Consider the following 27,407-nt stretch of genomic DNA (forward strand, 5'->3'; position numbering starts at 1 on the left):
TCCATATATTTTTCACCACTGGCATTTAGTCCAACTTCACAGCCCCTCTCTGTTCCATGTCTTGCTGTCTGGGCCTTCTTGTCGTGTCTCGTGTTTTTGGTGAACTTGGGCAGGGTTAGAACTGCGGTCCACTCTGTTCCTGCTGCTGGAGAAGCCATTGCAAAGTGCCCGGGTCTGTAGAGGCAGTAAGTGAAACTGACCGTCCTCGCTGCTCCTGCTCCGACCCTAGCCCCGCCTCGCAGGGGTCCTCTTCTGGGAGTTCTGCCTATCAGAAGGGCTCTGCTCCTTGCCAGTGGAGTGAGCAGATTACCCAGTCCTTGGGTGAGCCTGGATCCCTGCAGGCTGGTGTACAGGCCCTGCTCCCAAGTGTATATAAGCTCAGAGTCACGTATCTGCAAAAAGGGGCTGCGATGCCAGGAGGTGGGCTTGGAAGTAGACACTTCAGCAGCCTGCTGGTTCCAGACGTGGAGAAGGGGGCTGAGAGCAAGTTGGGGCTGAGAGCAAGTTGGGACTGGGCCAGGCTCCCTCGTAGATGCTCGTTCCCAAAGCTCCCCCCTTTCCTTCCAGTTGGCCACCCCCATAGGCTGCGATTTGCCCTCTTGCCCTTGGCTCCTGGAGCAGAAATGTTTAGGGTGCTCCTGTCCCCTGCCTCCAGTCAGAGCTGACAAGGTCTTGAGGAAGTGTCCCCAGGAACTACCTTCTCTAACTACTGAGCCCTCGGAGCAGAGTGGCTTGAAATCCTGGCTCCTTAGTTCTGGAGCCCTCTGTAAGGGCTCAGTGAGGACTTCTGAACCGAGGCAGCCTTGAGCAGAGTTCGTGACCTATGCCTTCAAGCAGGTAGCATCCATAGCTTTTCACTGAGACCCCTTCTCACCTGCGCAGACAGCAGACAGCAGATCCCAGGCTCTAGGGCCAAAAGCGATTGAGGGGCCCCCACCAGGGAACTCAGTCCCCTCTGAACTAGATGACAACACAAACAGGCCACCATGCACTCTCACAGGGGACACAGGAGGGGGGCTGTGGGGTGGGGTCCTGACTCTCGGTCTCCTTTGTCTTTTTGTTCAGACAGAGTTGTGCCTGTAGCAGACAGCTCTGAATTAAAGCATGAAGACACACACAGCCCCTCAGCCTGGTGTCTTTGTACTGTGTCATTTCTCTAAGTGGGCTAGGGTGGGTGAGAAGCTCACCATGGCACCCAACACAGATGGAACCAGCTAGTGGCTGGCTCAGGCCCTGATGTGTAGGACTCAGGCCTCTCTGCCCATCTAGGGGGTTAGGTACAGGATCTAGAATTCCCACCCTGGTCCCAGGTCACATCCTGCCCAGCCGTCCTGAAATGGCTTCTTTGGCCCATTCTGTGGCTACAAAAACAACCATGCCCATTCAAGCAGGGTCCCAAAATCAGCCTGTCCCTGCCATTCCACAGCCACCTGACCCTCAGCGCCAACATCCTATGACAGACTGGCAAGCATGCCACAACACACAGACTGCTGCTCTCAGAGACACAGATAATGCCATGGCCTGGTCACTGTCCAAAGGAAAAGCAGCCTTGTCATGTCCCATGTCATGGGACCTGGGATTCTGGAATTTCCAGGAACTTTAATGGAAGTTGCTGTGTTTATAAATCCAGTCTTTATGCAAAGACAGTCAAGGTTCACAACTAACCTACAGACAGACAGCCAAGGGTCACAACTAACCTACAACAGACAGTCAAGGGTCACAACTAACTTACAGACAGATAGTCAAGGGTCACAACTACCTACAGACAGACAGTCAAGGGTCACAACTAACCTACAGACAGACAGTCAAGGGTCACAACTAACCTATAGACAGTCAAGGGTTACTTTACACAAGTGATCTATACACATCTGTGATAAAGATCAATGAAGGCAACACACAAGGAATTCCTCTGTCAAGTGACTGACTTCTAGAAGAGGCAAAATTCTGCAAAGGGACCCAGCAGCACTCAGTGACATTCTGCTGTTCTGCCTAAGTGCCCAGCATCTGGAGCACAGAGAACCAAGTGCCTAGGAATCAGGATCCAAGGAGTCAGGAAACAGCAATGACAGACTCATCCACTATATATCCCCCTGGGACATGCCCCTGAAACGCCCAGACCCGAGCAGCAAGCCATCTGCAACTGTTGCCATCTTCGCTGCAGAATGGTGGGAGGCCTGGGCTGCCCTGTGACTTCAGATGTCTGGAATGGAGTGGTCCATGGTGTGCTGCAGCAGCAACGGAGACAACCTAGACAGGGCGAAGATGACAGCGGCTGAAACTGGCAGCTGTCCTTCACCCCCACCCCAGCCTGTCCGCCCCATTCATCCCCCACTTCTAAGGATTTCAAGTCATGAGAAGCCACTAGCCACCATGAACTGAAGAAGAGTCAAAGATAGAACAAAGTGGACGGAGCTCCAGGTCAGCACCGAGGCTGCCAGGGCATAGGAGGTGGAGAGAGAACAGAGGGCAGAGGTGGGTTAACAGCCTTACTTTTTGACCATATGCTCATAGATCACAGTAGGAATGAGGGTCAGTGTGATGATGTTTCCAGCTGTGGTCAGGATCTCTGTAATCTTTTTGTCCTGAAGAGGAGGAAAATGATTGGTCATCGTGGGGAGCAAGAATAGCACTGCTACCTGACTGGTGGGTAGCTCAGCATGGTTGTTCCTAGAGGACACCACCTATACCTCATACCTGCCTGCAGCAGCTGGCTGCCCGGGACCCTGGACATCTCAGGGAAGCTACTGTTCCTCTCATTTGAGAATTGGCCGAATCACAGGACCATGGCACTGGCCTCCCATTCTTGAAGGCCAGTCATGCGGGTCTTACCCCCCAAATGTGATTCTCCAGCTTTGGCCAACTTCACTGGCCACAGTTACACGTGGGCTTCTGTGCGGGACACTAGGTCCACCTACGTGTATCCTCAGGCTCCTGCTGGCTCACCAGTCCGAGCCAGCCACATGGGCCCTCACCTATACCTCCTGACTAGTAAGACTATGAAGAAAACAACAGTCTCCATGCAAACAGTGTTCACCAGACAAATGACTACAATTACGGTAACAAGCCTCTGGTCCCTGATCAGGTCCTAGTGACCATCATTTTGCTTTGCTGACATGTGGGCTCCTGTGGGCGACACGGGGCCCACCTGTGTGTGTCTGCAGGTATGAGATGCCACCACCTGCCCCACGAGCACCATGGGATGGAGAGGCACTTCCATAGTGGCGTGAGTCAGGACTGAGTTGCCCTCACTTGTTCAAGTCTCAAACCACAACTCATTACTGTTCATTCCCAGAAGACACCTCTCTTCCCACATCTACAGCAAGGGCCTACAGCCGTGTGTACCTTCTTGCTCTGTAAAGATAGAATTCACCTACCCTCCCTGAATAAGTCGAGGCCAGAAACGGATTTCCAAATCACAGTTTTCTAAAGGAAACCCCATTACTGAACGTGATCAGCATCCAAACAGAAGCACCGCACAGAGGAGGTGGTGTCCACCTGGGAGCCCATGTCCTCGCACATGACAATACCCCCCACACCGGCACATCTTATCTTGCATGCTAGTTAACTAGAGTGAATTCTTACGGCACCTATACTCATTCTGATTGACACTGCTCAGGCACCACGCACACAGCATACTGAAGTCCCCATCTACCTTAGGATGGGGATGTTGAGGCGTTGGCAGGTTCTACAGCCTCCGCAGACAGGAGCCGTCCCAACCCCACCATCTCCACAGTGCCTGCATTTCACAACAGAGCTACACCACTGCCTACCTTCAGCCCAATCACGTTCTGTCCGTTCACCTCACACACATAGTGGTTGGTGAGAAGTCCATTCCGGGCTGCGGAGCTTCCCTTTACCACAGATACAATCTTCCCCTTCTTGATGAAAAAGCCAACTTGGCCTGAGCTGTCCTTGTGCATCGTGACCGTCCGCTGGAATGGCCTGGTAGAGAGTGACAGTAAGCTGGGCTTGTGGGCGTGGCCGGAACCAGGCAGGGGGGATGCTGGGACCTGGCTACTGACCTGTCCCGCACAATCATGATGATCTTCTCGGCCGATGCCTTCTTCAAGGCTTTGTGAGCTTTGTGTGTGCTCCACCCCGCACAGTCACACCCATCAATCTGCAGGATCTGGTCCCCAAAGCGCAACCCCACGAGGGATGCGGGGGTGTTGGCCTGAACCAGCTGCACAAAGAGCCCCTGGGAAGCAAGACCCCAGAGTCAGTACCCCTGGCCCCTCTAAGATGTTCTTTTCCCCTTACCCTGTGAGCTTACAGTGTAGTGGGATCTAAGATCTGCAGGGGAATACGAAGGTTACCCCTGTTTTCCTGGAGGAGAAAACACACCAGAACCCACAGAGTATGCCAAATTGGGATTTCAGCATTACACTCAACTCTCCTGTAGCACCCTTCCCAACGGCATCTGGCTGGCTTTCTCTGCAGTCATCAGGAAGCCAGACCCATGGGAGTTGGGGTGCAGGAAATGGGGGCTCTGAGAAAAAGGAGCCTAGTATGGGACTTATAAAGGATTCCTGCTGCAATTAGGCTCAGCCTTGAGGCCTCAGGTATTAAGGTGCCCACTTTCAACCTTCCTTACTGTGGGGCTCTCTAATCCCTGGAAGGGGAGGCCCCTGTACACTACGCTATCTCAGACTGCCTGGAAACTGTCCCAAAGGGAAGAGCTTATATTCCTGGGGCTGTGACAAGTACTATTTAGCACCAGGGGGGCACATCGTGCTCTATGGGGCTCCCCCGCAGACCTGGCTTACCTTGTCAACAGTCTGCAGACGTAGTCCAGTCTTGCCACGCTCGTCCTTGCACAGATGGATCTCACGCACTCCGGGCTTGATCTCTGCACGCAACACACCCAGGTTGTTCCCAGAGACTGGTGCTACCACCTGACCAGGCCCAGGGCTAGTGACCATCATCTGCAGACATAGTAGTGGGGAGTTAGCCAGGCACCTGGGGCCCGTGCCTCAAGGGTCTCTGGGTTCCAAGAAGAATGAGTAGGAGATTGAAACAATCCAAGTTACACAAACACACACACGCATGCACACGCGCGCACACACACACACACACACACACACACACACACACTTTGCAGAGGCTGAAAAGGAACTGAGCTTGATACTGCCACTAGAGGGCATCACAATCCATACTACTAAACATGAGAGGAAAGGGAAAGGAAACTGGGCTCAGGAAGAGGCCCCTTTATTTTCCAAAGGAAATGAATATCAAGAAGAGCTCCACTTACAATTCACTTAACACAAGGCCATTTTCACAGCAAATGATGCGCCATGAAAATGAAGGCCTAGGTTTGACTTTGTCTTGAGCCAAGAATAAAAATTAATGACTGGCTCCTTCTAGGAGACCGAAAAGCCATTAGGAAACAGCAGGTGAAGACTCGTCATAACTAGTGGTGACACCGAGTGCTGGTGAGGACGCAAAAACACCAGGCATTTGGCACCACTGGCAGGAGAGGAGAATGCATAGCCCCTCCAGAAAATAGCCTGACAGCTGCCTGTGAACATACACGTATCACATTGTGCAGCAATTGCAGATTCCAGCCTGTTATGCCAAAAAAAGGAAACTTGTATCTATAAGACAGTCTTTATATAACAGCTCTGTATGTAATTGTTAGAAACTATAAAATTATCCTTGGCAGGTAAGAAGCGGCAGCTATGCTCACCTGAGAACCTGAATTCAGATTCTCAGAATCCACATCAAAAACTAGGCACACGACCATGCATCTATCACCCGGTGCGAGGGAGCTGGGAAGACAGAGACAGGAGGATCCCTGCCATTCATTACCCAGCCTGGCTGAATCAATGGGCTTCAGGTTTAGTGTGAGACCCTGTCTCAAAAAATAAAGGTGAAAAGGGCTAAAGCAAGACATCAACCCTAGTCTGCATGCATGCCTGCATATGCGCCCGCACACGCACATGCACACACACACACACAAACACACACATCCACAGACACACAACTAAAACATACATAGAACACCCTCAAAGAGTCATAGTTTCTGGTTTTCGCTTATATAGCATTCTGAAATGATAAAATTATAGACAGAAAACAAGGCTGGGAGTGTGGCACAGAGGTAGAGCATCCTTACACGAGGTACCCAGTACTGCCAAAGAAATAAAAAGACAGGGAGGAGGAAGAGTAAAGAATGGAAGAAAGGAAAGGAAGAGAAGGTTGCCTAGAGTTCTAGAGGGTTGGCGGAAGGAGGAAGTGTGACCACAAAGGGAGAGAAGATCTTCCTGAGGAGAGATGGTCCTACCCAGACCTATAGACACACTCTCCTAGTGTAAATATTGGACTTGCTATTATACTGCAGTTACGACAGCAACACTTGGTGAAGCAGAGTTGCAAGTAATCAGGAAACTACTATTTAAAAACACAAAAAGTTGAAAACGTTGAAAGTAATTACAATAATAAACATTTCTGAGTATGGACCTGGAGAAATGGCTCAGCAGTTAGGAGAACTTGTTGCTCTTGGAGAGGACCCGGATCTGGTTCCCAGCACCATAGGATGGCTTACAACCTTCTAGAACTCCAGTTCTATGGGTCTGCCACCCCCTTCAGGCTTCCTCAGATACCAACCACACATGTAGTACACATATATGCAGGCAAAATAATCATATACATAAAAATATAATAAAACAAATCTTTTAAAAAAACATCCAGGAAGCCAGGCGGTGGTGGTTCATGCTTTTAATCATGGCACTTGGGAAGCAGAGGCAGCCTGGTCTACAGAACAAGTTCCAGAATAGCCAGAGTGACACAGAGAAACCCTGTCTACAACAACAACAACAACAAAATCTAGAAGTGGTACATGACTTTAATTTCAGCATTTGGAAGGTAGAGGCAGGTATTTCTATGACTTTGAAGCTATGGTCTACAGAGTCGGTTCCAAGTCAGCCAAGGCTACACAGTGAGACCTCATCTCAAAAAAAAAAAAAAAAAATCATAAGTCAGGGTCAGTGCAGTGCATCTAGGTTATAAAGAATGGCTGGGTTGACACACGTATATATGCACACATGAACATGCATGCCACACACACACACCTTTTTAAATGGTAAGATCTAGATGTTTAGTGGTCAGCTGAGGCCGAAGACAAATACCTACATTGTCACCATCTGGAATCTGAGGCAGGCTCTTCTGGACTTCTTGGCTAGAGAGGGACAGCCCCATGTAACTCTCCAGTTCTGCCAAATTTGGGTACAACTCTGGTGGGAAGGAGGAGACAAGGTGTCACTCAGCAGTTTGTGCAGAGCTGGCTTTCGTTGGCCAGGGTCATTCATTTTCAGTGAGTCTGGAATACTTTAGAGCACCCTGATCCCCTGGAGCATGTAGCGTGCCCCAGGGATGCTTGCCAGTGGCACGGGCCAGCTCTGCCAAAGGCCTAAAGTACCCTTGTCTAGGAGCAGCCTCAGGCATCACTGAGGTGCTCAGTTCAACTGATTCGGCATCAGCTGGACAGGGGACACAAAGCCAGAGCAGGTGCTGGACTACCAGGGACCACAGGCCATGACGGCGGGCAGCTCAGAGACGCAGCAGAGCACAGAAAAGGGGAACCATGGGCTCCAGTTTCTCTCGTGGGGCTGACCCAAGACCGCTATGGGCTTCTAAAAGGTCTACCTCAAAAATCCGCTCTTCCCAGATAGTCTGCTTATGGTCACACCAAATCAGGCAATTTCTGCCTCACTGTCAGTTTCTCCAGTGTTTCCTCAAAGGGTAAAGGTTAATTGTACACGAGCCCCACCAAGTGACAGGTGAGAAATGGCAAGAATACCTGGCCACATCCTTAGGGTCAGGACAGCGCACACACCCAGAAGAGGGGGCCTGCCCAGGAATAGGAGCCTCAAGTTGCCTTCCATGCCTAGTGAGAAGCCCAGCAGTGCTGGGGTGTGTGATGAAGTTGGAGCTGTCATGACACTGGGGACAGACTCCCTCACCTGAAAGTGGGGGTGCAGAAGCCATGGAGGTTGATGGCGTGGGCATCCTGGGTGTGGCTCTGGCTTGGGCCTGAAAAGAACGTGGAGAGTTGATAGCTGTAGCTGGGACTCGTGGAGCCTGGGACTCCCTGAGGCGGGACTCTGAGCATTGAGTATGATTGTAGACGGGTGGTGGCAGGGTGCTCGATGCTCCAGACCACATGTAAATGTAGCCTCTACATGTGCATGAGTATAAGCCAGGTATACAAAGTCAAATACTGCATCTGCTCACTCACACCAAAGCTAAAAGGATCGTGCTCTGTAGCTCAGTGGAGCAACTACGATGCACAGCCAGCAATGGCTAATATTCCAAAATAGCTCGGAGGTGGTTGAGTATTCCAAGCCCAAAGAACTGACATAAGCCTGGAATGATCAATGTACCAGCCCCTACACCCTATCTGACCAGTACAGTCTGTACACAGGTGGAAATGTCACACACACCCCACAAATATGCATAGCCACAAAGTGTCAATTAAAAATAAAAATAGTATGCTTCTTATGGCTTATGAGAAATGGGGCTCAGCAGCCAAGAGTACTTGCTGCTCTTGCAGAGGACCTGGGTTCAGTTCCCAACACCCACACCACAACTCACAACCGTCTATAACTTCAGTTGCGGCGGATCTGACACCCTATTTCAGCCTCTGTGGGTACCAGGCATGCACATGGTACATATACATTCATGCAGGGAAAACACGTATAAAAAGTATAAAAATAAATAAATCTGTCTTAATGTGCCCTCTTTGAACATGCATCTCTCTGGCATGCATTTCTCTGGGGCCTGTAGCCAATTATTTTCTTCCCATGGCAGCCGAAGCATGAAAGCCCAACTCCCCACCGAGTTTTCAGGAGGAAAGGCTGAAATTCCCAAAGACTTCTAGGAACTCAGAGGGGCTGGAAGAAGATGTCTGGGGTTGAGCACGCTGAACCCTGCATTTCCTGGGGAAACTGGCTGGCACCTGGGGTGCTCCTTCAGAGGATGCGGAAGTGCCAGAACCCACATGACTGTGGCTGCTTTTTCTTCCTCTCAATGGGCCTTGACTCCTGGACTCTCCCCTCTACCCATCAGCCCAGTGGTTCCCATCATTCCTTGTGCTGTGACCCATTAATACAGTTCCTCATGTGTGGTGACCCCCCCAACCATAAAAATATTTTTTTGTTACTTCATAACTGTCATTTTTGCTACAGTTATGGATAGTAATGTAAACATCTGTGTTTTGCGATGGTCTTAGATGACCCCGGTGAAAGGGTCATTCAGCTCCTAAAGGTGTCTAGACTCACAGGTTGAGAGCCACTGCATCAGCCTCTGCACTGGTCCCAGGGCTTCCAAGGAATTCCCAAGGGCTCCCAGTACCCAGCATCCGCCAAGACAAGCTTTAGTTACTAGGGCTAATTCCCAAGGTCACCATAAAGGACTCTAGACAAATGGAGCCTGTTTCCTTACCTGGATGACTTGGCCCACCTTCAGGTCCTCCAGAGATGGGTACAGGACAGACATACCTGCTCCTCGAAAAACCCTGTAGAGCAGAGAGGGTGAGGAAGTGAGGATGCAGCTCCCAACCTTCTGAAAAAATGCAGGACAGCTGGCTCCTGCCACCTGTACCCCATAGCACTCTAAGACCACCACCAGGAGTTGCTGTCCCATTTTAGGGATGAAGAGCCAGGATTTACAGCAGTCTGTTTCTCAAGCTCATAATCTCCACCCATAAAATCCCACATCTGACTGATCCAGAACCAAACCTAGTGGATCATTCAAGATGTATCCAGAAGAGGCAGGGTCAAGGGCCATGTGTCAAAGGTCAGGTGAACCAGTGAGTTTTCCTCATCCACATCCAATTCAGCAGGTGCACATGGAGCAGCTGTTGCACACCAGGTAGGGCTGGCAGCTGGCACAGCACCACTCACAACCAGAAGCAGGTTGGGACAGAAAGGTGGGAGACTCTAGGCTCTCTCCCAGCCCTTCCTTTTACCATGAGTGTTTCAGCACCACAGTGTACCACTGTCTTAGGCAGGGCTTTTACTGCTGCGATGGAACATCATTGATGACCTAAGTCACAAAACAATCCCTCCCCAGTTCAGAATTATGAATAATAAAAGGGCTATTGAGTTAAGGGGAAAACTTACAGATCACCGTCCTAGACAACAGTCCTCTGTGCAAACAGGAACAGAGTCTAGCACCAGGAAGCAGGAGCCGGAGGCAAGAGAGTAGGCTCTTTTACAGTATAAGAGACCATGCCCAAGTGGGCTGGTATCTTAAAGGCTATTGGCTGAAGGAGTGGAATGTGCTCCCACAGCACCTCCCCCTTTTGTTTAAATAAGAGAATTCCAAACCCAATACAAAACTATATACACTAGAAACAGATATCAAGTATAATTAGAATTACAACCAGCATAAACAATATTAAGCAAGGAACTTATGCTAAATGTTTTAATAAACATTCCATCCTATGGAGTCTAAGCAATCTGTAAGTTTTCCCCTTAAATAACCCTTTTATTACTCATAATTCTGATCTGGTGAGGGACTGTTTTGTGACTTACGTCATCATCTGGCGCCCCTGACTCTGTCATACTTCCTGCCCTCTACCAAGCAGGCCACTCACTCCAGCTGGATACCACACCCTACCTCCCTGTCACCTCCCTCTTGCTGGACCTGCCTCCTAGGTAAAGGTCACTGCCCTGCACACTGGGCCCTATCACCAGGATAGTCTCTGAGCTATATACCCACCTCGAACTCTTTAGCTATCCCCTGCCTTTCCGGTTCATGGCCACTATTCATGGTCAAGGTATGTCCTTCTGGCCCACATGTAACAGGAATGCCAGGAAGTGGCATGGGGAACTGACTAGGCTACACCATGATGTGTGAAGCCAGCCCCATGACCCTGCATGACCCACAGGGCACTGAGGGCATTCTCATGAGTCACTTCTCCCTCTGTACCTGCTGCCTCAAGCCATGTCCGCCTTAGCTACCCTCCCTCCACCCTTCCCATGTAGTATCAAGTCCCTCCCACCCATGTCTCTGCCCTACAGACCTCCTTCACTGTTCCGTCGCTCATCAATGCCACAGCATCCCCTAAATAGGCCATGGCTTCCTCTTTCTCCGCTCCCCAGACAGTAGGCAGCAGGCCTTTTAAAGCATGAAGCCAGGATGCCGTGGCTTTGCTTGAAGCCCCGGGCCTCTTGGGAGGCAGGAGCTAATGCAGAGGCCTTGGAGGAGCGCTGCTTGCCAGCTGCTCTCCATGACCCCTTCATACCTCCAAAACCAGTACCACTGGGGTGAGTCTTACACTACCAAGCCCAGCTGCCAGCCCATGGCACAGCGTTGGCTGCATCTAGAACACAGCTTCTGTGTGCTGATCTCAGGAAACGCTTCCCAGATCTCACCTGACTAACGTGGGTCTCTTAATCCTCTCTAATTCTCAGTTCCAGCTGGCTAGCTTCTACTGGCCAAGGAAGTGATGGTTATTTACTTCAGTGGCGCTGGTCTCTTACTAATTACAGCTGAGTCTTTAGTCCCAGCTGGCCAGAACCACATTCTTAATTCAAAATATCAAACGGCCCCACTAGGGCCTTTGCTTCTCTCTGAAACTTCGCAAGCCGGGTCTCCGCCATCTTCACTGCTTTTGGCACTATCCTCTAACCTTCAAGTTCTCTCAGTAGTAGCTCACCAAACTCTGAACACTCAATCGTTTTTTCCAGCCCGAAGTGCCAAAGCCCTTCCACAATCCTCCCCAAAATATGGTAAACCACAGCAATAGCCCACAATCCTGCTATCAAGTTCTGCCTTAGGTTTATTAATTATGTCATGAAACACAGCAACTTATGACCAAAAACAACTTGGGGAGGAGAGGGTTTCTCTTACTTTCATATTTGGAATCACAGTCCATTGAGGGACACCAAGGTAGTAATTCAAAATGAACAGGAACCTGGAGGCAGGAGCTGATGCGGAGGCCATGGAGGAGTGCTGCTTACTGGCTTGCTCCTCATGGCTTGCTCAGCCTGCTTTCTTATAGAGCCCAGGACCACCAGCCCAGGAGTGGACCTACCCACCAATGGGCTGAGCCCAGGAGTGGACCTACCCACCAATGGGCTGAGCCCTCCCAAACCAACCACTAATCAAGAAAATGCTCAACAGGCTTGCCTACAGCAGATCTTATGGAGGCATTTTCTCACAGAAGTTCCCTCCTCTCAGACAACCCTAGCTTGTGTCAAGTTGACATGAAAATAGCCAGCACACACACACACACACACACACACACACACACACCATTAGCTTCCCTGGAACATAGCCTATATTTCCTAAAATGGCCCCAAGGGCTTCCTAAATCTTCTCTGGAATGGAACTGGTGGTCCAACGGCCATATATAAAGAAATTGTACTTGACCTTGCAGAATATTTAACAATTTGCTGCTTAAATGCAGAATTGTAGATGCTACCCTTCTCATTGGTCCTGGAAAAACAGGAAGCTTTGGCAACTGAAGCTTCAGCTGAACATCCCCAGACTCCAGTGTGCGAGGCCACCACTCTCCATCGCCTCTTACACCCAAGCCACTTTATTCACTGGCATTGAGTTCCAGTAGATTTTTGTTTGTCATTTCGACTTCACTCCCCAGTTCCACATCTTTCTGCTCCCCCAACCCCTACTCTCAACTGCTGCAACAATGAAATATTTTCAGATACCGGCATGGATGTCACTCTCTCCCTCGTCTCTCAGCCTTAGAATGGTAGTCCCTCTGTCTGACAGGGACTGTCTGAATCGCAACCTCTGGTCCTTGTCCAGCTCATTCCTAACAATTCTCAAGTCTAAAACCATTGGATCCTTCACACAGGAAGCCTGCTTTGATTGGTCCATGCTGTAGTGCTCCCCGTGTCTTTATCCTGTTTATTAACCAGTCTTGTCCCATGGTTTGTTAGACTGGGAGTCCCCAGAGGGCCTTCTCATTGGCTGCAGAACCTAGAACCCTGTGCGTGGAAGCTAATGCAATGATATGGCAGAGGCACTACATCTGAACTACCACTCTTCCCCTTGTAAAGCAAAGTTCTGTTATTTCAAGGCCATGCCCTTCTTAAGAATGGAACCAAGAACCAGAGATCTAAATGCACCTTGTGAGGCTTTTTTGTTTTTAAAATATGCATTGGTGTTTTGCCTGCATGTATGTCTGTATGAGGGTGTCAGGTGCCCTGGAAATGGAGTGACAGACAGTTGTGAGCTGCCATGTGAGTGGTGGGAATTGAACCTAGGTCCTCTGGAAGAATGGCCAGTGCTCGTGACTGCTGAGCCATCTCCCCAGCCCCCACCTTGTGTGTCTTAATCCTGTGTAGTTCCTTAAATATGAATTGTCAGATTATGGACCTGCCCCTTTAAGATGATCACTCTAGGGGACCAGATCCTTCAGCCTGATTTATGATCCTACCCAGAACCAGGCTCCTCTATGCTCCTTGTCACATGGTCTCTCCTAGACTAAATCATGTGGTGTGGCATTTTCTGCCACTCTCTAAAAGGACATAAAACTCAAATAGTTTCCCACAGCTCACTCCTCCCTGATTTGTCTATGACAGTTTCTCTCTGTCTCTGCCTCCTCTGTCTCTCTCGTTCCTCTCCAGGTTTTGAAGGGAAGCCCTAATCATGTTTTTAGTAGAAGACGCATCCTTCCGAATGCTCTCCCTTGTCAAGGCCTGGCCATGGCTCCTGTGATCTCAAGGCTTTCCCCCAACAAAGTTCATTCTGAAGAGTACTTTTGTGTCTGCTTCTTTCCAACACGGTGCCCAACTTACCCAACTGCTTGCAGCCCCTCTTCTCTGACATGAACCTGTGTCAGAGAATCTGAAAATAGGAAATTCATTGCTAATCTGTACTGAAAAATATAAATAGCTGACCAGGGAAGTAACATCGCCAGGACTCCTTGGCTGCTGAAGGAGACAGCTGCGGTCCTCAGTCCTAAGCTAGTCTTCGGGGGCAAGAATGACTATCCTAAGACAAGAATTCCCAGGAGAAGGGGCCAGTATGACTCTAACCTTTTAGATCAGCTAAGGGAAAACTTCTTCTGGAACCTGCCCTACAGAGCACCCTCCAGGTGGCTTTTAACCTTTAAATAACGCCCAGCAGTTACCATATACCAAATTTGCTCTGCCACCAGAAGTATGCACTGCACAAATACGAACCTAAGAGACCACCCTGTCTACCTTTTTCTGTTGTTCTGTTGTTGTTGTTGTTGTTCGAGACAGGATTTTTCTGTGTACCTTTGGAGCCTGTCCTGGAACTCACTTTGTAGACCAGGCTGGCCTCGAAATCACAGAGATCTGCCTGCCTCTGCCTCCTGAGTGCTGGGATTAAAGCGGTGCACACACACACACCCCAACTATGTCTACCTTTTTCTAACAGTTCAGCAATAGAGCAGGCGCATTTTGCAGTTGCCCTCTGAGAGAAAAGAGGTCCAGAGTCCACTAGAAGGGGCGGTGCAGTCTTTTATTGCAGGCTGCTTGGTGGGTATTCTTTTATTGCAGGCTGCTTGGTGCATAGTCTTTTATTGCAGGCTGCTTGGTGGGTATTCTTTTATTGCAAGCTGCTGTTCTTCCCCTCACTACAAGGCGTCCTTGCCTGGGCAGTAACTCAAAGACGAACCCTGTGACTCGTCCCTTCTCTCTAGAAATGGAAGTGAGTAGGCACAGACTCTGCACACTTCACGCACTAAGGATCCGGGAGCGTTCCAACCGTCCAGGGACCATCCTCCGTACGCAACTACGTCACACGATTCCATGACCATCCACCCCACAAGCGGCCTACACTTCGCAACCCCAAAGCTCAGAGCCCAGCCGGAAGCCGCGTCATCCGTGTGGGCTACAACAGAAATCCCGCTCGCTTGCGTGCGGTGCCAATGGCGCATGCGTGCCCGGCCCTCTCGCTGGGGGCTCCCAGGATACCCCGCGGCTGCAGAGCCACCATAGCAACCTATTGCGGCTGAGTTGCAGAAGGTGCTAGTAGAATCCACCCAGCCTCTGATCTCCTTCTGGCGTCGGTATCCAGAGTCCAGCAAGACAGCAGAGTACCGGACGCGAAAACCAGTCAAGCTCTGCAGCCCTCCCTCCTCATGTGTACCCAAAGAGACTCAGAGCCGGTGCTTCTCCCGAGAGCCCCTTGTTGGTCGTAGCTGGTAACCCCGCTTTACTTACTGGGCACTAAGGCAGCAGTGGATGGGAGAGGAGAACAGAGTTCACATCGGGCCCCGCTGCTCGTTCTGAAAAGGAGAGTCCCTCTCCCTTTTAGTTTAGAAGCGCCTTCAAGTTCCTAGGTGTTGCCTCTGATGTCCCTCTCTCCCACGCCCTCAGGATTCCGGCCTGACCCTGACTCTTGACCTGCCCTGCTTGAAAATGCACCCCGCACACACACCTACAGGCACCAACCACCAGTGATGAAACTATTGGCTGCCTGCTGCCCAGGGAAGCGGACTTGGCTGAGAGAATCACTTTCCACAGACAGTCAGATTAATCACCTTTCAAAAGGGACTCAGGCAATGGACTTCATAGGGTGCAGGGGAATAGCTGGAAAAGCAAGGAAGGCCATCTCCGAGGGAGAAGACCCGCCTATGTCCATGAAGAATGGGGAGTTTAGGCCAGTGAAGGGAAAGTGGACTATTCCTGGCTAGGGAGTTCGCTAGGGAGTTCCACCTACTGTTTGGATATTTATTACCTTCAAGAGACTTTCTGGGGGCTGGAGAGATGGCTCAGTGGTTAAGAGCATTGCCTGCTCTTCCAAAGGTCCTGAATTCAATTCCCAGCAACCACATGGTGGCTCACAACCATCCTAATGAGGTCTGGTGCCCTCTTCTGGTGTGCAGGCATACACACAGACAGAACATTGTATATATAATAAATAAATAAATATTTTTAAAAAAAGAAAAAAGAGACTTTCTGGAAGTTTCCCCAAATCTTGACAGCAGCCCCACCAAATACACCCACGGGCTGCGCCAGAAATCTGAGTTACCGTCAGCCCCTGCCTTTACCTTCTGGGAGAAGAGACCCCTAGCTCTTGACATCAGAATTAATATCAGACTTCAAAAATGTCCTGAGTGACTCCTGGCGGGTATGTCTCTGTCGCTCACTGCATTTTGTTCATTTCACACGGCTTGTTGCTCAAGAACTCAGCCTGCTCCCCATGCCTGTTCTCCGTGCCGGCTCCCCGAGCCTGCTCCCCCGTGACCGCTCCGTGTGCATGCATGCTCTGCAGTGCTGTTCCCTGTCTTGAATGCCATCCACAGTTCATGTGGCGAACCATTCTGTTCTAAGCCTCCCTCTAAAATATCCTACCCCCACACAGCCCCCAAGGTTCTTCAAAAGCTATTCCCCCTAGACCACAGCATCTCATGTATCCCTAGTTAATATTCACTCGACAGATGTTTGGGAAGCACTGAGCCAAGCCTCTGCGTTTTCCTGGGACTGAAATCCCACCACGCTGTTGAGTTTGCCTGTCATCCTCACTGGCCAAGCCCAGAGTCTTCCTAAAGTTAGAGGAGGAGAAAAGCAGACGCTAGGAAGAGAATTCTGACACCTAGTGAGCCACTATTTCCTCCCAAATGAAACAACAGCCCCAACCCGGAAGGGAGTGGGGAACCTAAGGAAGCACAGGAGACTCTGAGAGGCTCGGAAAGGTGTGACCCGCAAAGCCCTCCCCGAGTTATATAAGCAAGTGAGCAATTGTCAGGGAAGATACGGCTCTTCTGAGGAGTGATCTGCAGTCGCTCCCCTTGCTGGAGTGGGCTCTTCTGTGACGTAGCTGCCTTCGAGCCACCCAGGCTCTTTCAACCCCACTAAACTCCATGGTTTTGCCACCGTAGACGTGGGGTCTTTTATTTGGTCTGTCATTGGCTCTGAGGTGAACAGATGTTTGTTCACATCCCTAGGAATGTCACCTGACACCTAGTCGCAATGTGTAGAAAGTCCTTGGAAGAATAACTGGCGTACAAAAGGAAGCGACAGCCCTAATGAGGGACACAGAAAGTCCTGTGACAGGTCGTTAGCTTCTTCTTCCTTGCACCTGGAGGGACTTTCCTTCCCCACACCTTTCTGATTCCATCCCAGAGCTTTCTATAGCTCTCCATATCGCAAGCAACAATAACACCCACAGCATATCTATCAGCAGTCAGACCCTATGGAATCAGCAGGGCTGGAAGGGGGCCCATCAGCCCCCGTCTTTGAACTTGGAGAACACTCTGTTCCAAGCTGCTGGAGCTATGGGACTCCCACTTGTTCCTGCGGACAGCTCATCCATCCTTCAGAACACAGAAGCGTGGGTTACTGCAACGGAGTAAATAATTCCCGTAAGGCCAGATTAGCCCAGGGATCTGGTGAATCTGCGAGGAGGAGGCTGTTGCTAAGCCACAAGCATGTGCCCTCTCTGTTCAGGGCTGAGCTGTGCCAGAGGGAACCGGACTCGGGAAATGCTATTCCCCCAGTGAAGGGCCAGGGGAGGCAGAGCAAGCTGAGATGTTAGAGAGAGGCCCAACCTACTGCCTCCGTCTGACTGAGAGCAGAGACCGGGCAAGGCTCAACGGCATTTCTTTTGTAATAACACTTTCACCACGGAGTTATCTGGGCGTTAGAAGATTAGCTAATAATAAATAAATAAATAAATAAATAAATAAATAAATAAATAAGATTAGCTAAAAGCGATGCACATAAAGACCACCTAGCACAGTGCCCAGCACAGGTAGGCAACTCCATACCAGCTGTCTGCTCAGCGCACATGTGTTCTTAGCACCCCTTAAGTCCAGGTACTGTTTGGGACAGCAGCAGTAAGAAGTGAGCAAAACTGTCACTCTTAGAAGCAGGCACTTCGTATTGAAGAGCTGAATTAAAAAGTTCCAAGACTCTGTAGGCTGTGCCAAGAGGGGGGAAGAACTGGGGAGGAATATGAAGCAGGACGGAGAGCAGAGAGAGGCAGTAGGACTGGGGAGGCTTGCTGTGGGACGAGAGGCGTTTGAGCAAAAGCTTAAAGGGCAGGGTGGGCAAGAACAGTCCAGGGAGGCAGGGCCACTGCACACCCTGAGCTGAGAGTGTCCTCTGTGTGGAGGGACACCTGACCTGAGACTGAAGTTAGCCGTTCAAAGGACTCCGAGGGAGGAAACCTGCGAAGACGGGGGACCTCCAGAGAGAGGTCCTGGAGGGCTTGAAGGTCTCGGTGAGAACTGGGCCTTTCTTGAGTGAGAGAGCCACTAGCGAAGTCTGAGCACCCGAGAGCCACAGCCTTTGTGGCCTCTTGGCTAGTGGCGGTGGAACAGACTTGAGGCAGGGGTAGAAGTATAGAGGGCGGAAAATAGTTCACTTCAGACACTGCCTGAGCCTGGGGTCAGAAGAGGAAGGCTGTGCACCCATTGCATTCCAAGGGCGAAGCACGTTTAGAAAGGAGCTGCCCAGGAAGTCCTAGACCACAGGACGAGGGAGGAAAGAAGTGGCCTTTGACCAGGTCTTGCTTAGCTCCTCGGTCCCAACCAACACAGATTCTGTTCTTACCTGCTGGCCAGATGCTCTGTATCCGTCTCCGGCCACTGCAGAGTCTCTCGGGATGTGCTGGTGGCCTGTGTTCCAGTTGGATCCCTGCTCCGGGAAGGTGGTGCCCGCCCCTTGTTCAGCTGACTCACAGTGAACTGGGATGGGCCCAGGTTAGGCTGTGGCTAGGTAAACAGAGCTGTCACCAGGCCCACATGAGGCCTCTGCCTTACTCCAGACACAGAGGTGGGCTTAGGGACACACAGCTGATAGGAGTAGGTGTGCAAACCAGGGCTACTCGGCCCTGTGAGGAAGGCAGCCCTGTGGCTGTGGAGGCCTCGCTCTGAGGGGGAAGTCAGCTGACTGGAGAGCGGTGGGATAAACAGCCTGGGTTTTTTAGGGTGGCCATATTTTGTAACCTAGTGTACTTCTTAGAAAGGGTCTCTGACTGAACCTAGGGCTCACCATTTTGGGTAGGCTGACTGTCCAGCAAGCCCCTGGGATCTGTCTCTACACCCCCTGTGCTGGAGTGCTGGAGTTACAGATGTGTGCGGCTGTTCACAGCTCTCACATGGGTGGTGAGGTCCTCATTACCCACGGAACCAGCCAGCCAGTCATGCTTATCAATTTCCCAAGAGAGCAGTAAACATGGATCTTTAAAAAATTAACTGATTGTCTCCTGGAAGGAGAATTAAGGAACTATGTTGCGATAGTGTTGGTGCAGGACGTTTTTTCCTTTATTTCTTTTTGTCATTTTTTAAAAGATTTATTTCTTTATTAAGCATACAATGTACTGCTGGCAAGGAAGGCACCAGGTCTCATTACTGATGGTTGTGAGCCACCATGCGGTTGCTGGGAATTGAACTCCGGACCTCTAGAAGAGCAGCCTCTCTCCAGCCCTTGTCATTTTTTTTTCTTTTGACACAGAGTCTCTCTATGTGGTCTTGGCTGGCCTGGAGCTGACTCTGTAGACCAGTCTGACTTTGAAGTCACAGAGATCCGCCTGCCTCTGCCTCCCAACTGCTTTGTTTAAGGTTCGTGCCACCATGCCCAGCTTCTTTGTGTGTTTTAAATTTTGAAATTTTTAAATGTATATTTATCCCACTAAATAATCATATGAACGTCAAGTTAAACAGAGGAGGAGGAATTCCTGGTGGGTGCAATTGGATGACGTTGTCTAGGGAGGAACCTAGGAGTCATGTGCTGGGCAATCCCCTAAGGAATGACGGAGTGCACCTGCCTACTCAAGGTGGGGCGAGTTTCAGGGATGGTTGCCAGGCAGGCTCACCTCACAGTTCCCATGATGAGTCTGGCAGGATTGTACTAACAGCAGATCCAGAGCCATTGCCTGCCTGTGAGGAGCCTACAGCCCAGAGTGCTGCACACAGAACACATCCCAAGAATGGCTGACACCCCGTTCACGTGGCCTTTCGCCTCTGACTCTGAGAATCGTCATCTTGTATCGCTTATGTTCCCAAAGGCTGGAAACTCAACCTGTTGTTCCTTGAGTGCAAGGCCTACATGCTAGATCTACAAAGGATGTTCTCAAAATAAATACCACAACCAGGGCTGTGACCAGGATTTAGTTCTGTTTTTTATAGACTTGCAAGAATAATATTAATAGGTTCCAAACACTGGAGGCTAAATGTGCAGCTTTCCTTCAGAAGCTCCTTGACAGTGCTGCGGGAGACCTGAGCAACCAGCCACGGCACCTTCGCTCTGAGCTCATGGCTTGTTCAGAATCCTCCAGGCACGCAGGGTGCTAGGGTGCTGGTGGTGCACACCTTTGATCCCAGCACTCAGGGGACAGACGCAGGTGGATCTCTGTAAGTTCGAGGCCAGCCTGTTCTATAAAGTAAGTTCTAGGACAATCAGTGCTATATAGAGAAACTCTGTTTTGGGAAGGAAAAAAAAAAAAAAGAATCCTCAGCTCACCTGGAGGCTGCAGGCTGCAACTGTCACCTCAAGTTGACCTATGAGGTAACAATCCTGTGCCTCCACGTTGGCAGGGTGTTGTCTGTGAGCTTCTTAACCCTGAGGCCTAGCATCATGCCTGCCACATGGAAGACTCTGTAAGTACTTACTCAAAAGACACATGTCCCTCCTAGAAAAGACAAAAAGTTACAGAACTTAAATATTCACCCATACTTAAAGGAAGGGTTGGTTGGGTTATTGGAGGTGAGTCCCAGACTCTGACATCACACTGGTTTCTAAATCTCTGAGCTGGGTTTTCCACAGCCAGTTGTTCCACAGGCTTGTCCCCAGCCCGACATGCATTAGTCACGGTGTGACATGGAAAAGGGAGGTCACTGCCACAGTCCCATCTCTATGACTTAAGATGGACTTAGAGCCATGTGGCTGTGTGGCAAGGGAGGAATGGACCACAACGTTGAGAGCTGTGACCGCCAGGGCAATCTGGGGGACTCAGTGTGGCAGGTGAGTAACAAGAGGCTTTGAAAATGTCTGAGTCGCAGGAGGCAAATGTCTCAAGGAAAGCACAAAGCCAGGCAATGTGGTACACGTCTTTAATCGCAGCACTCGGGAGATAGCGGCATGTGGATCACTGAGTTTGAGACTAGCCTGGAGGTTGATGCCTAGAGAAGATCATTGCATTGACACATGTGTGCTAACCAAACCACTTGAGTTATACACGTGTCCTGCAGGCAGAGCGTCGGTAGAAAGAATATTGGCGATACCTCTAGGAAGAGGTAATGGAGAAAATGGAGTTGGGGACAACTTGCTGTTATTCTGAAGTAGCAACAGCAAGATGGATAGTTTCCTTGAATCAGGATGGCTATTTCTCTACTTGCCGGGTTAGTCACAAGCTTTACAGAGTTGTATCATATAAAGCTAATTTTGAAAGCATTCCTAAAGCTGATCACGGTAGTGCATGCATTTGGTACAATAAAGTACAATGATTTCCTTGGGTTGGAGACCATCTTGCATCTTGGGCTATACAGTGAATCCCAGGCCAGCCAGATACAAAGCAAGACTGTCTCAAAATAAGTAAACATGGAGGATAGGGAGAGGTGCTGTGAAATGCTGTTCTCTAGATAGCACGCGGCTGTTACACACATAAATCCACGGTAGCTATGGTGACCTGTACGCATTCAAGCCGGTTCCAGTTCCAGTATGGATCATGGCGTGACCTACCCGAGGCCCTACCCGAGCTGAGGAGCTATTGGCAATTATTGCAAGGTAACTTCTCCCCCACCTCTGCTCCCTCTTCTATCTTTACATCCCTCCCTGATAGGGCATCACTATGTAGCCCTGGCTAGCCTGGAACTCAGTATGTAGACAAGAATAGCTAGCATAGGACTCACAGAGATCCACCTGCCTCTGGCTTCCAAGTGCTGGGATTAAAGATGTGCACCACCATGCCCAGTCTGAGAGCCACTTTTACTTGGAAAAGCCTTTTAGCAAACTTGAGACCCTTCTAAAATGAATGGTATGTGGACATCTTTCTAAACTTTAAGCTTTTAAACTCAAGACATGGTCGGGGTTGGGGAGTATATTATGAACATCTACAGACAGCTGAAGATTGACATTTTTAGCCGATATTGGAATTTCCAATGAGAATCAAGGTTCTTCAGCTGGAGTCTGAAGGATGTAGGAAGGTTAAACTTGGTAGGGTTTATTCCTATGGACTGGTGGGCTGGTGGCTCATGGGGTGGTGGAGTTTTCACTCTCGAGTATGAAGTATGTGACTAGTGCTTAAGAGACCATGTGATCACTGTGGCCACGGTTTCCCGACGCTGACCGCTCTATGTGTCAGCCCGCTTCTTTCAGTTTGTTTTGAGACGATACCTTCAAGTGAGATATTTGGTGATCAAGTGAAGGCGGTGTGTCTAATGGCCTCCAAGCCTTCTTTCTCAAGATTTTACAGACGAAGAAACTGAAGACCGAGTTTAAGTTTCATGCCCAAGGTAAGAAATGAAAGTCAGACTAAAAGCCAGGCAGTCTAGTTTGAGTCAATGCCCTTAACTCATTGTGTGTGTGTGTGTGTGTGTGTGTGTGAGAGAGAGAGAGGGGGGGGGGGGGGGGGGGGGGGGGGGGGGGGGGGGGGGGGGGGGGGGAGGGGGGGGGGGAGGGAAGGGTGCAGCTCCTCTTTCCCTCTGTGGTAGTTGTCCCAGTTTTCTCCTCTCTGATTCCAGGAGGAAGGAGGAACCAGGTGGAGCCACAGACCCTGCATTTCACTTGGGAAGCTGGCATATCAAGCAGGTTTGGGACTGCCCAGCTACAGAGAAATCTAAAAAAAAGCTTTCAACCAGAGAGGGCCTGAGGCTCCACTGAGAGCTAGGCCCCTGCAGCACAGGGGTGGAGTGCCTTAATGCAGAGCTACCCAAGTGTCTTGTGCAAAACTGCAGGGCTCTGGGTTGCATCCAGAACAATGATTCAAGGACACCCAGTTGAATTTTAAATAAAATATCCAATCTGCTTACTAAGTCTTTAAATTTTAAAGCAAATCTGATGTGCCCATTTAAAAAGTTGATCACTTTTGCTTATAAAATTGCATTTCATTGCTCCCTTAGGTGACCAAAATTCTTCATATCTAAACTTCACTAAGCAATTTTTGCTATAATCACAAACTATAGAAATGAGCCCTGAAAGCAGTCTAGCAGTCGGTACTTCTAAGGGTATTGCCTGGCTGTGAAAATCAGTCTTAGGCACACTTGGCAAGCTCTCTTTCCTCGTGACATCATTTCAGATAATGAGGTTCTGAGGGATCCAGCCTGGTGAAATTCTGGTTTCCTGACTGGCGCCCAAACTGGAGCGCTGACAGTGATGACGCCTAACTCACCTCCACCTGCTGGCTGGCATGTTCCCGGGACATCAGTCATCTAGTACATCTTCATTCCAGAAATACTGTAAGACACTGGGACATGCAGTGTCTAAGAACTACTCGTGACCTCGTAGTTCACTTTCCAGGAGACAGCAACTGAGCCCAACAGGACAGAGACATAACAATAGGCAGGAGACAACACTGCTTTCTTTTTTGGAAATAATTTATTCAGGAGCTGGAGAGATGGCTCAGTGGTTAGGAGCATTGCCTGCTCTTCCAAAGGTCATGAGTTCAATTCCCAGCAACCACATGGTGGCTCACAGCCATCTGTAATGTTTGGTGCCCTCTTCTGGCCTGCAGACATACATACAAATAGACTATTGTATACATAAAAAATATTAAAAAAAAATAGAATAGAAAGCCCCACTAACAAGGAGAAAAGTACTAGTCCTACTGGGTGCTGCAAGATTCACCCAAAGTGCCGGGCTGTGGTGGTGCACGCCTTTAATCCCAGCACTCGGGAGGCAGAGGCAGGCGGATCTCTGGGAGTTTGAGGCCAGCCTGGTCTACAAGAGCTAGTTCCAGGACAGGCACCAAAGCTACAGAGAAACCCTGTCTCGAAAAACCAAAAAAAAAAAAAAAAAAAAAAAGATTTACCCAAAGCTCTGCAATATTGGATATGATCAATGTCAAAGGCTAAAGGCTAACTGGGGCCAAAGGTTTTCTCATTTTAGAGACAACATTTGGATCTGGTCCACAAGTCCATCAGTCTTTGGAGGCAGTAAGCCCTTCAGTGTTCTGTTTTGTCACACTGAGGGCAAGAGGTCTTAGAGGGTATCTGGGTTGTTTCTTTTCTGGTGACCAATCCGACATAGCACTTGTCAGCTTATTTCTCCTAGTGGAGGAGCTGGCAGATCTCAGTGAGTCCTCACACCCTTGTTCTCTCTCCCCAGCTGTGGGCTCTCTGTACTCCCTCTTCCTCTCTAGATTCCAGCTGCACAACGCAGAACTTGTATATAGCAGATGGTCCTGGGCACCAATGATAATTTTTATAATTTTCTTATAATCTCAGGAGTAGAGTAAGAAAGTAATCTGTCCTGGAGATAATTCCTCCAGGACAGAATAAGAATACTTATGCAGAGTCTCTCAAAGGCACCCTAGGAAAAGACAGGTTTTCATTAGGTCCTGGGTCAACAGTTGCCACCTTGATTCCTGGGTTTTACTGATCATTAGTCCCTCAAGAACACAGACAATCAAGTGTCACCACTGCTGTGTGACAATCCCACTCTGGAGAACCCACCATAGATGTTTCCAGTCCTGTAAGGAAGTTAGGATTATTTTGTGTAATTCATAAGCATATCATATAGGCCCTAGGGTTTATTCTAGTCCTCTCAGTTCAGATCTGTCCATCAGAATGCTGACATTCCAATGAAGCCCATTATTTTGGGTGAGATGCTGAAAACACTCTACTTCAGTACCATTCAAAGAAACTTGTGCCAGGCATGCCACACCCTTTAATCTCAGCACTCAGGAGAGAGGGGCAGGTGGATCTCTTGAGTTCGAGACCAGCCTGATTTACAGAGCAAATTCGAGGACAGCTAGGAGCACAGCACAGAAGTCTCACTGCTGCCACCAGCCTTTAGGGCCTTCATTCTTGCTGTTCCACTAGCCACTCCCTGCACTTTGCTGCTTTCCTGGAGTCTGCCACCATTTACTCACCTGCTGGTTCCCTTCACTGGATGTTAAAAGCCTGTAGCGGCACTGCCCTATCTCAGGCTGCATTCACTCCTTGTACCCAGCATGCACTGGGTCACAGGACTGGCATAATAATTACAGGACACTGCAATTAACCAGATTTACTTTCCATAATAAACCTTGGATGAGCATTGTTTTTGAGTATTAGAAATCTTTAGGTGTTTTATCTATGCATGTCTATACACCACTTGGTGCCTGGTCCCTATGTAGGCCAGAAGAGGACACTGGGATGGCCAGAACTGGAGTTATAGACAGATGTGAGCCACATTGGTGCTGGGAATCAACCTGGGGTCCTCTGGAAGAGTAGCCAGTACTTTTAACCAACCTGTCACTATAATCTATGGGATCCAAGACCCTCCTCTGGCTTCCAGGACATCTGCATACATTCTGCACACACTCCCACACATACAGTTAAAAAAAATTTTCTGGGGGACGGTAGGACCTGAGTGGGAAACGGCATGACACTCTGGGACGATAGTGATCTTGATGGGACACAAAAATGTAAACAAAATACTGCCCTCTATATTTATTAGGGGAACTGAAGTGAAATGTAACAGAGAAGAAGGTAGGTATCCAACATCAACAGTTTTTAAATAAATATGCAGTCACCAAAACTATCATTTTGACAAATCTGATAAAATAACTTTTGAGAAAAATTAAAATGTAACTCTAGGCTATTACTCTAGAAATCTAAATTAAAATAATTTAAGGAAAGTATTTTTAAAAACCATTATTCAGACTAGCAAGACAGGTGAAGGTGCTGCATCCACAGGACCCAGATAGCAGGAAAACTGGCTTTTGTAAGCAGTCCTTTGACCTCCACAAGAATGCTAAAAAAAATAGAAAACCAACCACTATCCCAATGTTTGACAACCTCTGTATTTAAAATGACTAAGCAGAACAATTTTTTTCTTTTTTTTTGTTTTAAAGCTTTGTGAATTTGAGCGTCATCCTTCCACGGGGGCCATGCCAATCTTCTCTGTATCGTTTCAATTTTAGTATATGTGCTGCTGAAGCGAGCACTTTTTCTTTTTTAAAGATACAGGGTCTCAGTATGTAGACCAGGTTGGCCCGGAACTCAAGAGATCCACCTGCCTCTGCCTTCTGAGTGCTGGGATTAAAGGTGTCTGTCACTACGTCCAACTCCAGAGCAATTATAAAGGATTTGTCAGGGTATTATGGGGCATCTTGGTGATCAGCGTTAATTCTCAGAAGAGAAACATTACTGGCACCTACAGAATGGAGGAAGGGGAAAGGAGAGGATAGGACCGGAAAAAAACAGGCAGTCTTTCCACGCTATCTCATCAAGGACACACATTTAAATTCCTACATCCTCTCCATATTCACTCACACAATTGCTTATAAAACTCCAGCTTGACTCTGCTGAAAGCAGGTTGGATCCTCTACTTCTCTGTGACAGTTAAAAGCTGTGAGAGACAGGAGGGCAGGACCCATGACCTAGCAGGTTCCAGGCAGTTCTTTTGAGTTAGCCTACCGTCCCCACCCACCCACCAACACAGCCAAGGGCTATGCTGGCTGTCAAGATATAACCCTGGACCCTACATCCTACCAATCTGTGCTAAAAGGGGCATGAGGCACCGTGCAAGCAACCACCATGACACAGAGCTGAGAAAAGCCAGCATAAAGCACTTTTATTGCAATAATAAAACTTGAACCGCATATGTGGTGCAGAGGGCAGGGACAAAAGCGTACTTTCTCTCACCAAATCACTACACAGGGCAGCAGAGGGTGAGAAGGAACTGAGGGAGGAAAAGCCAGGAAGCCGAGATTAGCAGAGAGAGCCAAGCATCAGAACCCAGGAGATGCTGAAGCTGTGATGACCAGCATCATCTTCTTAGAGAACACTCAAGGATTTGTAGTGACAAATGGGCGTCCAATGGGTGGTGAGTCTACAAACAGCACCTTCAATTTAAACTTTCCATTAAAGTTCTTAAAATTTAGGAAGTGGAGCTTGGATAGTTACAAGATTACAAAAGTCCTGAAAATCCATTAGAAAAACCATAAGATGAAAAATAAATTAAGCTTCAGAGGTCCCTGCCGACCCAGAGACAGGAACTGTAGTGTCTAACACAGCAGTAAAGGGACCTGCTTTACAAGGCAGACAGTTTCAGAAGGTGGGAGGGCTGTCAAAGGCTCGCTCCCTCCCTTCCCACTTCAGTTTGGGTAGGGCTTTCAATTTAACAGGACTTCCCACACTGGAGAAAAATCCAGCCTTCAACAGCATCTCAAATCTGCTATGGCTTTGCAGCACAGGAGCAAGAATGTCTTAATATATAATAGATAAATTTTTCATCCAAAAAATTAAAATAAAATAAAATAAAAATTCTTGCAAATCGCACCCCCAACACCAATTCCTATTCGAAAGTTAACCCATC

The 27,407-nt window shown here is 49.0% G+C and overlaps 1 protein-coding gene and 1 non-coding gene across 4 annotated transcripts; both read right to left on the reverse strand.

Annotated features, from left to right (window-relative positions):
- Positions 1 to 15: 15 nt before the first annotated feature.
- Positions 16 to 19,106, reverse strand: Sdcbp2 (syndecan binding protein 2). Of its 3 annotated transcripts, none has more exons than XM_050150990.1 (9): positions 15,162 to 15,665; positions 9,439 to 9,511; positions 7,959 to 8,028; positions 7,129 to 7,229; positions 4,767 to 4,925; positions 4,023 to 4,198; positions 3,771 to 3,942; positions 2,491 to 2,582; positions 24 to 2,247 (listed from the first exon to the last, which is right to left on the reverse strand). In XM_050150990.1, the coding sequence occupies exons 2-9, from the start codon at positions 9,490 to 9,492 to the stop codon at positions 2,193 to 2,195; spliced, it is 879 nt and encodes a 292-aa protein (XP_050006947.1). In that variant the 5' UTR covers positions 9,493 to 9,511; positions 15,162 to 15,665; the 3' UTR covers positions 24 to 2,192. The 3 variants fall into 3 exon arrangements, with proteins under 3 accessions (XP_050006948.1, XP_050006947.1, XP_050006946.1); XM_050150989.1 differs by lacking the exon at positions 15,162 to 15,665 and adding an exon at positions 18,498 to 19,106 and having other exon boundaries at positions 26 to 2,247; XM_050150991.1 differs by lacking the exons at positions 7,959 to 8,028; positions 15,162 to 15,665 and adding an exon at positions 18,498 to 18,646 and having other exon boundaries at positions 16 to 2,247.
- A 6,820-nt stretch (positions 19,107 to 25,926) lies between these two features.
- Positions 25,927 to 26,034, reverse strand: LOC126507165 (U6 spliceosomal RNA). The gene has a single exon (XR_007593448.1). It is a non-coding gene; the product is annotated as a U6 spliceosomal RNA (small nuclear RNA).
- Positions 26,035 to 27,407: the final 1,373 nt, after the last annotated feature.

This window comes from Alexandromys fortis, unplaced genomic scaffold, assembly GCF_014885135.2.
Source record: "Alexandromys fortis isolate MF-2015 unplaced genomic scaffold, M_Fortis_MF-2015_v1.1 scaffold_27, whole genome shotgun sequence".
NCBI classification, from domain to species: domain Eukaryota; kingdom Metazoa; phylum Chordata; class Mammalia; order Rodentia; family Cricetidae; genus Alexandromys; species Alexandromys fortis.